The sequence below is a fragment of the Vespa mandarinia genome, chromosome 24 (assembly GCF_050613455.1).
Source record: "Vespa mandarinia isolate Hongniang chromosome 24, ASM5061345v1, whole genome shotgun sequence".
NCBI lineage: Eukaryota > Metazoa > Arthropoda > Insecta > Hymenoptera > Vespidae > Vespa > Vespa mandarinia.
In genome coordinates, this window is record NC_140833.1 from 2,467,230 (window position 1) to 2,480,000 (window position 12,771).

Consider the following 12,771-nt stretch of genomic DNA (forward strand, 5'->3'; position numbering starts at 1 on the left):
TATTGTCATGAAATCTCATATTTCATAATGACAAAGTAAAAAAGATTTTAGCACATAATGCTTAAGCAATTTTATGTGTGTCACACTGGTAATTTTATTTATATATACATACATTATAATAAATACATTAAAAACAAATATGTCTCATATACGAACTGTCCCAGATATTTTGATACTTATAACAATTAATCACAGAATTGTATAAATCATAACAACACTTGTTTATCAAGCACAATCAATATTAAATTGACAAGCATGTGCGTATAACTGAAGGAAACATACTATTTACTAAATAAATTACAGAGTACGTCTATTACAGAGTACATCTTTTAAAAATATCCTTTACAGAGGATATCTTTTATCTATAAAAATTATTTATTTATTTATAAGAAAAGATACGGACCTAATTATGAAACTTTGTTCATAATATTGTTAATGTTTTGAATTAAAAAGTATAAAGTATCATGGAACAAACTCAAGAAAAAAAAAAAAAAATGCATTAATTTAAAATCTTTAAAGAATCGATATGATAAAGTCATCACTTATTTTATCGAGACTTATTTTCCCATCTATTGATTACATAAATATTATTTCATTTAATTTGCAAATTAACATATCTCATTTTCATTTGCGATTTATAATAATTTTATAATGTCCAATATTTATTTGTCCATTTTTTAATCACTTTTTTCTGATTTAACTTCATCTTTTGAAATTTCCTTTCTGCGATCAGATTTATTCGTAAATACTCCAGGAAGATGATCCTTTACCTGTTCCCTTAATTTTTGTGGAATAACCATAATAGTTGTTATGACATTTCCTAAGAATAATATCAAAAACATAGCACTAAGAACTGACACATGCCAAGTAGCTTCTGAATGAGATATTAACATGAATAATGTATACGCGTTATAAAGTTGGAAAAAGTATCCAACGAATAGAAACGGAAGGAGAAATGATAATCCTCGCCACATCCAAGAATGAAAACCTTCGATAGTAATATCCATATTATGTCTTTCCCCTAATGCTTTTAAACGATAAAGAACACCATGCTGATAACGAAATTGTAGATATTGTACTATACCTAAAAAATTTTTAATATTTATAATGCTTAGAAATGCACAAATCGGTTGTAAAAAAAGAAAAAAAAAAAGAAAGGATCAAAAAGAAAAAGAAAAAAAAAAGAAAAAGAAAAAAAATCAAAAACATGTCATTACAAAGGATAGAAAACTTACTAATATATACATTGAACCAGATAAATTGACCTCGAAATGCATACCAAGCACCTGTATTTGGCCAGACTAATAAAACTGCGGATACTACGGTAGAGAGAAAGTGGTGAAACCGCCACCAACCTTTAATTCTTGATCCATTTACTTTAAGAATACTTTCTCTTATTGTTAATGTGCAATAATACCAGACTAGAAGAAACATTAGACTCAGTTCCAAAGTCCTAAAACACAAAAATTTTATAATATTAAAATATTATATACAAAAGAAAAAAAAAAAATAAATAAATAACGAAAAGACAATTAATTAATTCAATATATCTTACCTTACATTAGTGAACAGATTTAAAACAGATAGGACAAAACCAATTGCGGATAATATTAATTTAAATTTTTCATATTCATCTTTGTATTTAAATCTGAAAGAAAAACAAACAAAAAATTGAATCATCTGTTATTGATTATAACAACTAAATATTAATATAATATATTCTATTTTCTTATTAAATAAAAATAATTAAAGGTCATTGATTTATTAATGAAGGAATTATATCCTTATATCATTAGATTCTTCTTCTTTTTTTTTGTTCTTTATCATTCATTAATTTATCAAAACCTTCATCTTTATTCATAACCACTTTATTCTGAAGGAAAATATATCTTATAAATTTGTCTATTTATCAATGGAAAAGTCTTTCTGATTAATGGATTAATAATGGGTTAAAATTATAAAAGCTTACTTATCATTTTTATTCAGTATAGAAACATTAACACTGCCTAGTATAATTTGAAGATAGACACCATTTGGTTTTGGTAAAGTCTGTTCCATTTCATGCAATTGCAACTCTCTTCTTATCATATCTTTATCTAACGTCATTCTTGTATTCCTCGCCTGAAGCCTAAATAATTTATTTTTAAATAAAAGACATGAGATATATACATATATATATATATAAAGAAGATATTGTTATCAGAAACTTACTGTTTGAGAGATTTTGAAATAATACCCATTCTGTATCTTTGATGAGATATCCCTTTGACACATTTTGCTTGTAATTCTCTAACTTCTTCTAATTTAGCAAGGTATTCCCTATTTAATGCCTATAACATAAATTGTATTGATTGACGCTAAAACGTTGGTCGTTGACATTTTTAACAATTAATATCATAACAATTAAAGTATCATACAACATAGGAAATAAATATTAATTGTATAATTAGTTCGTAATTGATCATGGTTACAAAAAAAAAAAAAATAAATAAAAAATAAAAAAATATTGGTTCTTAACAAAGAAAAAAAAAGAAGGATATAAAAAAAAAGGCTGGAAAGATCGATCAGTTCAAAGTTCACATGTTGATTGCAACATTATTAATGATTATTTAATTTGGTCTTTCATATAATTCGTCAAAGAAATAAACAACTTAACCTCTCTCAATAACGAGTAATAATGCTCGATGAAAAAGAATGAATATAAAAAACATACCTACACGCACACACGTACATACTCACACATACGTATATATATGTATATATATATATGTATATATATATATATATATATATATATATTCCCAAAAAAATTACAATTACAATTCTTTTACCTCCAACTCCTTGTAATCTCGTGCTAAATCGTTCCAATCTTCTAAACAAGATTCAACATTGGTGTCCATTATCTCGGAATAACTTTGATAATCTATTTCGTATATACTAGAAGTATATTAAATAAAATTCTATGAAAAAATTTAAATGATTATAATAGAAATTGTTTCCTCGTGTACAATCGTTTCGGAACTGATTACTGAATACTTTCATGTGTCGCTATCGTTCTACGATATCAGGTATATTATGTGTGTTCGCGATCAATGGATAATAAATAATAAATTCTCATTGAATCAAAATAGAAGAAAAAAAATAATTCTAAAAGACTATAATCTATTTGAATTATACTATTATTATGAGTCATATATTTCCTTCCTCGATTTATTACTTCTCTCGTAATTAAAAAATCAGTGAAAAATTTTCGTGGTATATAAAAATTTTTAGGGCACCGGACACACCTTGCTACGACATTGCTCGCGCGTAAATTTTTACATTTGTCCAACAGATGGCGTCACCTTCTTATCTAAATAAGAAAAATAATTTCATCCGGAAAAGATTTCAAGCGCCATCTTACGATACTCAAGAAATTTAAAGTGTATTTTTTGAAGATATACATATACAACACAGATTCGTTCAAAATTTTTTATCATAATGAGTGTCACAATGTTCGATGAATAATTATAATTTATTAAAACTGATCTCATATATTTTTTTTTCTTTTCATTTTTTCAATCGATTATTGTCTCTATTTGTTATTATAATGTTATAAGATAATTTCAATAATTAATAGCCAACATGCAAGGTTATACGATACAAGAAGTATTATATATATATATATATATATATATATATATATATATATATATATATATATATATATTTATACAGGGACAGTTTAAAAAGCGTAGATTTTTCAATGGTCCTTGACCAAGCACGTTCCACCACGATTTCGAATGAAAAAAAGATGATTTGCATTAAGCGACTACTACTCTTCTTCTTTATATTCATTCCAACGTAATAAAAGAAAAAGAAGATGGAAAGATTTGAATTTTAGATTGTAAATATTTTGCTTTTACAATTTTCATGGATCATAATATCTATATATGTATATATATAAATATAAATATATATATATATATATTATAAATATATGATAATATATATATATATATACATATATGTTTGTATATATATATATACATATACAAAATAATACTTTTAATAATATACGTCATAATATATATTAATAATGTAATTTGGAAAATAAAAGTTAATTTTATTTTTATGCACTGTTGTCCATTTATCATTGAATGGATAATATTATCTGACACAACACATATATCTTATTTTATTTAATTTGATTATTGGAAGAAAAACAAACAAACAAACAAACAAAAAGAAAACAAAAAAAAAGTAAAAGAGATAGAAGAATTTAGAGTATTCATTGGTAATGTTGAATCACAGAGTTCAATGTTATTTCATTGGTAGTTGATTTTTAATCTCACCAAAATATCGTTCGAGTATCGCATAAATAAGAGAAATAGATATTCCAGATCGATTGGTACGTCTATTGCATTATTTATAGAGGATATTATCGTGTACCGTTCAAAGTCTGTGAATCCTATCAGACTTTAAAAGTAGATTTCTTCACCCTTCTTATCTATAGTATCATCATATATATATATATATATATATATACATATATACATATATATATATAGGTATAGACTTTGTTTACCGCGAGTTTCAAATTTCTTCTAAAAGAAAAACAGAAAGTGGAATATAAAAGTGAAGATGGAGGGCACAAATTTGTTTGAAAAATCTAACAAAAACTAAAACCAAATCAAATATAACTTATAACTATTTATCAATAGATTGTAATGAAAGTTTCTATACTTTAAATGATCCCCACTCTTGGAGTTTGAAGAGACTGCAAGGAGATTTAAAAATGTTCGAAACTGTTAAACTCCAAGCAGTCTCGGTCGTCGGGTTCTCGAGTTAGCGACAAACCGAGCATGAGAAAGTATCCTACGCATATACATGTATATACACCCACACCCACACACACACAAACACGTGTATATACATAAATACATACACATATATATATATATACACATAGATTAGTAAAACGTGTCTGAAAGAACGGACATAGTTGGTGAACATTTATCTATAGATTAGTGATAGCTCGTTAAACGATATTTAAATGATTGAAATTGTGAAATAACTGTAGGAAAAAATTGGCGGGAAAAATATGAAAATCTTTTCGATATAAACAGATCGTAAATGATATTTCTTCTCGCGATAACGAAAAACATAAAACAGAGAGAAAAAGAGCAAAGAGAAAGAGAGTAGGTATTCGTTCGAAAAAGTTACGACGTTTATATTTAAATACGAACGAGAGAGAGAGAGAGAGAGAGAGAGAGAGAGAGAGAGAGAGAGAGGGAGAGAGGGAGAGAGAGAGAGAGAGAGAGAGAGAAAGGGAGAGAAGAAAAGAAAAAAGAAATATAAATGTGCAGGACGTTCAACGACGCGTGAACGATAAGAAAGGAGAGGACGGGTGGAGTCGATCGACGATAACGACATCGACGTCGACGACGTCGTCGTCGTCATCGTCGTCGTTCTTCTTCTTCTTCTTCTTCTTCTTCTTCTTCTTCTTCTTCTTCCTTTTCCTCTTCTTCTTCTTCTTCTTCTTCTCCTTCCCCTCATCGTCGTCGACATCGTCGTCGTCCTCATCGTCATCGTCGTCGTCGTCGACATTAAGCGTTCGAGGTGAGGTGTCCTGTTAGCTAGCAAAATAGAAAACATAAAATTACGGTCTGAAGAGGCTTTATAAACTTGTAGAAGAAAAGTTAAGAAAGAGAGTTTGTCGATCGAATAAAAAGAATAAAAAGAATAAGAATAATAAGAAGAAGAATTCTTCGTTGTTCTTTCGTCTATGAATAAGAAGAAGAAGAAGAAGAAGAAGAAGAAGAAGAAGAAGAGGAAGAAGAGGAAGAAGAATAAGAAGAAGAAAAAGATAGTGGAAGGGGGTTGAGGATAAAGTAAACGGGCTTCTAGATAACGGCATAGTTCAACAACGGTATTCGATCTCGAGGCGCGAACCAAAGAAGAGAAGCTCTGATTGGTCTACGGCTTGACGCCGCTTTCCGGTCCGATTTCCGGTCTCGACATTCAGCCGCGAGCTTCTAACGCGCGCGGTTACGCACTTGTGTTCCGATTCCGTTTAATATAATTTAAGTTTATATACGAAAGAGGATAAAAGAAGAAAAAAAAAAAGAAATAAAAGGAAAGAAAAAGACGACAGAGAAAAAGAAACAAAAAAAAACCACACGCGCGCACACACATACACATACACGAATAACAACAACAACAACAACAACAATAACAACAACAAGAACAACAACAATTATTATTGTCTCTATTAATTCAATCAATTAATTGAATTAATTGATTGAATTGATCGAATTGAAATTAATTGGATACGTTCGATCGTGTGTATGTAATCGTTATTGAAACTAAATTAAAAGAAGAAGAAGAAGAAGAAGAAGAAGAAGAAGAAGAAGAGAAGGAGGAGGAGGAGGAGGAGGAGGTGGAGGAGGAGGAGGAGAAGGAGGAAGAAAAAGAAGATTGAAATAGGAGAGTCGGAAAACGTGATCGTCGTTAAAAACATGATCGTTTGAATTTAATCGTCGTTTCTAATTTCACACGACGAAGTTACACAAGTCTTCGAAAGTATTCAAGAATTTATCTCAAACAAAAATTATTCTAATCGTTCATCAACTATCGTATTATAACTTCGACTATTTCTTTCCTCTTTCTTTCCCTCTCTTTCTCTTTCAATATATATATATATATATATATATATGTATATATATATATATATATATATATATATATATATATATCTTTTTTCTCTTCTTCTCTCTAATAGAGAGAATATATTTATTATCGAGAATGCGTACCTTATGGTCGAGTTTGGAAAGATCTCGTCCATCTTTGTTTAATACGGTTTCAATATCGAGAAAAAAAATTGTCATTAATTGTAACGTTCATGAGAAATACGAGGAAAATAAAAAAGAAATGAAAATATCCTCTCCCGGGGAGTCTTACGAAAGAAAATACGTAACTTCGGCTACTACTACGACTAATATTACGTTACGGGAACCACCAAAACCAAAAGGATTTCCGGTATTTGGTACCATCTTTGAATTTTTAACTACCGGTGGCGCTAAGACGCTTCATGAATACGTTGATCGTAGACACAAAGAATTAGGACCAATTTATAGAGAACGTATTGGTCCTATAATGGCGATTTTTGTTAATTCACCACAGGAATATCGAAGGATTTTCCGACTCGAAGGACCAATGCCTAAACATTTTCTTCCTGAACCATGGGTTCTCTATAACGAGCTACGATCTTTACAACGAGGATTACTTTTTATGTATGTGAAATTTTTTCATAATATCTTAAAATTATAATAGTATATAATAATATTCAAATGTAAGATATAATAAAAAATAATAATTTCGTTATATATATATATATATATATATTTTTTTTTTTTTTTTCATAATGGTAACTAATATAGTTTATCACAGTATAATAATATTAATAAATTATACTATTTATATTATATAAATAATATTAATATGAGCATATAACAAATTCACATAGAAGAGTATAATTTAATGAACATAAAGATTATAATATAATTTATAGGAACGGAGAAGAGTGGTTACAATTTCGGCGAATATTAAATAAGGTGATGCTGTTGTCAGATCCAACCGACATGTTTGTTGGTCCATGTCAAAAAGCTGCTGAGGGATTAGTAGAAAAATGGACAAGTCAAATCAGTAACGATAATATTTTATCACAATTGGAAACACAACTTTATCAATGGTCGATCGAAGGTAAATATAATTATAATTTTTTTTATAATGATTATAATATACTCGTCGAGATATTTAATTATTACTTTATAAAAAATAAATATTTACACACATATATATATATATATATATATATATATATATATATGTATATATATATATAATAGCGATGTTGGCGACTCTAATGGGATCTACGTGGCACCGTCATAAAGCAAATATATCACGGGATTCAGAGAATTTGGCGAGAACATTGCATAAGATATTCGAATATACAGCTGAATTATCAATCTTACCAGCAAAATTAGCGAAAACCTTGAGATTACCTTCTTGGAACAGGTTCGTTGAATCTGCTGATTCGGCGTTAAGTATCGTTCGAACATTGGTACCGGAAATGGTTCGCCTTGGAGGTGATGGTCTGCTGCAGACGATGATGGATGAAGGAATTCGGGACGATGATCTCGTTAGGATAGTAACCGACTTTATTATAGCTGCTGGAGATACGGTAGTTTTCTTCGTATAATTATAAATAATCAATGATCTACAAATTCGTTTGATTGATTGATTTGATATTGTTTGAAATATATTTTAATTGTTTATTGTTTCATCAATTTCATTTTGATTTTATTTTAAGACGGCTTTCTCCACTCAGTGGATGTTATTTTTACTTGGTAGTGATCCAAAATTGCAAGAGAAATTGTATGAATCAATCAAAAATCTTTCGTCGAAGGAAATATTACGTGATTCATTGATAAAAGGAGTCATTAAAGAAACACTTAGGCTCTATCCAATAGCTCCGTTTATCACGAGATATTTACCAGAGGATAATGTGATAGGTGGTTATTTCGTCCCTAAAGGGGTAAATGAAAGTTTATTTATTTCTTTTAAAATAATATCATTATTATGCGTATGTGTGTGTGTGTGTATATATGTTTATAATAATTAATGATATTTATTTTACGTAGGAATTACTTTTACTGTCATTATATTCGAGTAGTAGAGATGCTACGAATTTTCCACGACCAAATGAATTTTATCCAGAACGATGGATCCGAACGGAAAATGGTAATTATCAGGATGTAGTCCATCCTCATGCTAATATACCATTTGCTTTAGGAGCAAGAAGTTGTGTCGGTCGAAAACTCGCAGAAATTCAAATATCTCTTGTTTTGGCTGAGGTAATATCTTGAAATAATTTGAGAAAATATTAAATTATAAATCTTCTTATTTTATTAAATATTAATAATAGGTATTATATATTTTTAGCTTGTTCGTACTTTTAAGATAAAATGCATGAATAAAGATGAAGTGAAATTAATATTGCACTTGATCTCTGTACCGTCTAAACCGATAAAGCTTAAATTAATACAGAGAAATTTTACGGAAAGATAGCAGATAAGCCAAAAATAATATCAACGAATTAAATATGAAGATTTATGCATTTTTGGTAACTTTTTACATTTTAGTATATTTAATTACATTATTTTATTAACTAGATGGTTAAAAGAGACAAGACGATTCTTTTACAACCCCATATTATTTGTATATACAATTTAGAAATTAAATTATTATTTAAGTAATAAGAATGCTGCAAGTTATAAAAAATGTGTGCGATTTAGTAAATTTAGTAAATATATTATAATGTTAAATTCTTAAATATACCAAGAAATGTAAGAAAATTGAATTTATTTTATGATTTCTTTCTTACTCACAATTTTTCTTTAACTTACAGCCTTCCTTCTCTTATTGTAAGAATTTAAATTGATAACTAATTTTCTCCTTCTTCATTCTGTTGTGTACACAATTGTATCATACATGATGAGGCATTTAACATTATGACCTCAGTTATCTTTTTTCTGCACACGATTATTAAATAATGTGCATGGTAAGTGTATTCAAGTTTAAAATTATTGTATTATATATTATATTATACAGAACAATAATTATATATATATATATATATATATATATATATATATATATATAATATTTATATTATAATATATAATATATATACGATTAATATATCTATATCATATCACAATTATGCTTAAATATTATTAATTAAATTAGCGTTGGCACAAACCACTATTAATAATTTCCTTTACTTCATCTAAAAATTCAGGAAAACTATTATTATTAGAAAATTCACGAAATGCTTGGATTCTTTCAGTCTTTGACATTTTTGCTGAGAGAAAACTCTTAACGCAGCAAGTTTTAAGTTCGTAACAAGAATTGTTTCTTGCCCAATTCCATGCTCGACTGAAATTTTCATAGCTAAGCATAGCTATTGAACTTTCTGTTAAAATATCTGATATATCAGACATAAGAAATTTATCCGCTAATAAGGCAGCATCTAAAAGTGATTCAATAGTCCTATTTTCAAAAGCAGCACCATTAGCAGCCAAAAGTAGTATATTTAATCCTTCCTTCGATGTATTTCTTAACTTAACACGTCTCTTTCCAGATTCAGAAAAATTTCCTTCAAGCATTGCACAAAAAGCATCTGATTTTTGACATAATGTTTGTCTACATGCATCGACCGTTGTACCATCATCTAATTCAAACGTGACCACTGATGGCTTTGGAAGACTTTCATAAAGTTTCGGATAATCAGTTGTAACAGTGTCTGGTATTAGGCCCTTATCAATAACTTCAGGGCGAATTTGCAATGTATTTGCCAACTGGCAAATTGACCAGACAGCATTCTCAATCAGTGCATGTTCTCTATCGTTTAATATATTTAATATTAATTGTAAACCGCCATGATTATTTAATAACGATTTTAAAATAAATTTAGACTTGATTATAAAAGGTATAGATATAGCGATCATTGATTTATGAGATTCTTCACCACGAAGTAATATCGATGTAAGGTCTCCAATAGCACCACCAGTTTCAGCTAAAGCATATAGCTGCCGAGTATAATGTTCTGAGCCGTATAAAGTTTGTGCTTCGAAGACAAAACCTTGCTTCAATAACGGAACTAAATAGGCGCTATTTCTAAAATAAAATCAATTATCAATTATTACCTTATTTATTAATTAATATCAAACGTGAATTATATCGTTTTAATTTACCTTACTATTCTAGTAAGTATCCTAGAAGCCCTAGGATTTTTTGCATATCGAATATATTCAGATAATGGTTCAATTGTTATTGGATCAGCTAATCTCTCTATGGGTTCGGCAAAGTGACTCAATCTGCTTAATAATGCTAAAGTCCAAGCGCTTGTATATTCAGAGGAAGTAATCTTATGAAATGTTCCCGAATCATGAGATTCATCCTCTTCAACTGATAATGACTTACAGCTTTTCAAAGATTCTACTTCTTCTTGAGGTTCTATATATGAGAAAAATTTTAATGTTACAATTCTTATTTTTATTTTAATCATTATATTTGATTTTTAAAGAAAATCTATAATTAATAATACCTTCTTCATATTCTCCCCATTCTGTGTCACTGCAAACAGGACTATAGTTATCTTCTGCATTTTCATCTGTTTCTGCAGAATCATAAAATGGCAATGGTGGTGTACTTGGAGGAGAAGAGAATAGACTTGTAGAACTACAGGGACTCCAATCATCTCTAGGATAATCTACACTGAATCTGAAAGTTAAATGTTTATTTATTTATTTTTTTAATGTATCAAAGAATAATCACAAGAATATAGTAATTAATAAAGAAATAAATTTATAAGAATAAATTATAATACTAACCGTCCTATCATTGATTTATAATACTTTGAATCCGTCTTTTTATCTAAAGGTGAATCACTTTTTCGTTTTTTAGATATCTCTTGTTCTTTTCTATTTTCCAATACATTTTCCACCATTTTCTTTAATTTAATAATTAGCACATCTAATAATCCATTCTTAATCATTATTGAAATACTTGGATCGTCGTATATAAATTGTGCGAGAGCATGTAATAACGTAGGATGATACTTTTCAATTTCAATCTTTTTCAAAAGTGTAAGAATGAGTTCTAAACCAGCATTATCCCTGATTTTTGCACGATTGACTGCTTCTCGACAAAACAAACACAAACTCAGTAGTATTTCTTTGGATAATTTTGAATGTTTACTAATTAAAGATATTAAAATTTCTATTGCTCCAGAACATCCTAAAATAGGACGACATTCTGCTATTTGGCTAAGATTACAAAGACATTTAATTGCCATTTTATTATTTCTATTGCAATTGTCAACAATGCATTTGTATCCTTCCAAATCCTTTTCTCCTTGCATTTGTTCTCCACAGCGAGAATCGAGGCTGATAAGAAAAGCACACATGGCTTTTAAACATACTTCTACTAATTCTGAATATTTTGTATTTACAATAGCTTTTTCATTAGCTATGATTAATAAACCTGTAATATTCTTTATGATCCCTGCTTCCAATATGTCTTCTCTACAACCTTCATGCATGCTCCAAATATTTCTATAAAAAAAAATAACATATACATATATATATATATTTATATATATACATAAGATCTTCATAAAATGAGAATATTACAATAAAAATTATTACTATAATTTACCTTATTGCTCTAACTACCATTAGGTATGTTTGCATATTTGTTTTTGATTGTAATAATTTAGCAAGTGCTTGTATAGATCCAGCTTCGTACAAAGATCTAGCATGCCAGCCGCATTCGCATAAATTACCAATCAATCTAGAAGCACGACAGTGAAGAGAATTGTCCAATTTAAAATTTTGTATTATGTAAAGTACATAATATCCTATTTTAGTCCCTTTAACCTGTTATAAAAAAAAAAATAAATAAATAAAAAAAAAAGCAAATAAGCAAAAGTAAAATATTGTTAAGTGAAAATTGATCATTATTTAAAATGAATAGAAAATTACCTCCTCTCTTGTATCAGAAATCATGCACGCGTTTGCTAATATACTTAATGTCATATTTAAAATTTTTAAATCCTGAGATCGTAATAATTTGATTAAAATATTAAGCCCACCATCTTTAACAAATTGTCTATAGCACTTGGAATCGGTTTTGAGCTGTGCCAGACAAGTAGTAATACCACTT

The 12,771-nt window shown here is 28.5% G+C and overlaps 3 protein-coding genes across 5 annotated transcripts in view; 1 reads left to right on the forward strand and 2 right to left on the reverse strand.

The window, feature by feature from the left end:
• Window positions 1-391: 391 nt before the first annotated feature.
• Window positions 392-3,213, reverse strand: LOC118442381 (transmembrane protein 120 homolog). The gene is made up of 6 exons (XM_035867901.2): window positions 2,832-3,213; window positions 2,212-2,330; window positions 1,970-2,128; window positions 1,556-1,648; window positions 1,236-1,453; window positions 392-1,084 (listed from the first exon to the last, which is right to left on the reverse strand). The coding sequence occupies exons 1-6, from the start codon at window positions 2,898-2,900 to the stop codon at window positions 678-680; spliced, it is 1,065 nt and encodes a 354-aa protein (XP_035723794.1). The 5' UTR covers window positions 2,901-3,213; the 3' UTR covers window positions 392-677.
• A 3,336-nt stretch (window positions 3,214-6,549) lies between these two features.
• sad (Cytochrome P450 family protein sad) lies at window positions 6,550-11,311 on the forward strand. Of its 3 annotated transcripts, XM_085663910.1 has the most exons (9): window positions 6,550-6,564; window positions 6,764-7,274; window positions 7,553-7,743; window positions 7,890-8,224; window positions 8,354-8,578; window positions 8,685-8,897; window positions 8,986-9,166; window positions 9,452-9,604; window positions 10,187-10,490. In XM_085663910.1, the coding sequence occupies exons 2-7, from the start codon at window positions 6,787-6,789 to the stop codon at window positions 9,109-9,111; spliced, it is 1,578 nt and encodes a 525-aa protein (XP_085520036.1). In that variant the 5' UTR covers window positions 6,550-6,564; window positions 6,764-6,786; the 3' UTR covers window positions 9,112-9,166; window positions 9,452-9,604; window positions 10,187-10,490. The 3 variants fall into 3 exon arrangements, with proteins under 3 accessions (XP_085520036.1, XP_085520037.1, XP_085520035.1); XM_085663911.1 differs by lacking the exons at window positions 9,452-9,604; window positions 10,187-10,490 and adding an exon at window positions 11,231-11,311; XM_085663909.1 differs by lacking the exon at window positions 9,452-9,604.
• Rnb (BTB/POZ domain-containing protein Rnb) overlaps window positions 9,743-12,771 on the reverse strand; it is a 3,379-nt gene continuing 350 nt past the window's right edge. The window contains exons 1-6 of the mRNA XM_035867894.2: window positions 12,591-12,771; window positions 12,265-12,485; window positions 11,439-12,161; window positions 11,153-11,328; window positions 10,800-11,061; window positions 9,743-10,722 (exon numbers count right to left, since the gene is read on the reverse strand). The exon at window positions 12,591-12,771 is cut by the window's right edge and continues 350 nt beyond it. Coding sequence (XP_035723787.1) covers window positions 9,789-10,722; window positions 10,800-11,061; window positions 11,153-11,328; window positions 11,439-12,161; window positions 12,265-12,485; window positions 12,591-12,771 — 2,497 coding nt within the window. The 3' untranslated portion in view covers window positions 9,743-9,788. The remainder of the gene's footprint in view (window positions 10,723-10,799; window positions 11,062-11,152; window positions 11,329-11,438; window positions 12,162-12,264; window positions 12,486-12,590) is intronic.

Coding starts and splice junctions, on each gene's coding strand:
- sad (XM_085663911.1), top strand. CDS start 6,787: ATGCGTACCTTATGGTCGAGTTTGGAAAGATCTCGTCCATCTTTGTTT. Junction 7,275..7,552: donor CAACGAGGATTACTTTTTAT/GTATGTGAAATT, acceptor TATAATTTATAG/GAACGGAGAAGAGTGGTTAC. Junction 8,225..8,353: donor TTATAGCTGCTGGAGATACG/GTAGTTTTCTTC, acceptor TTTTATTTTAAG/ACGGCTTTCTCCACTCAGTG.
- LOC118442381 (XM_035867901.2), bottom strand. CDS start 2,900: ATGGACACCAATGTTGAATCTTGTTTAGAAGATTGGAACGATTTAGCA. Junction 2,129..2,211: donor ATTTCAAAATCTCTCAAACA/GTAAGTTTCTGA, acceptor TAAATTATTTAG/GCTTCAGGCGAGGAATACAA. Junction 1,649..1,969: donor ATACTGAATAAAAATGATAA/GTAAGCTTTTAT, acceptor TTTTTCTTTCAG/ATTTAAATACAAAGATGAAT.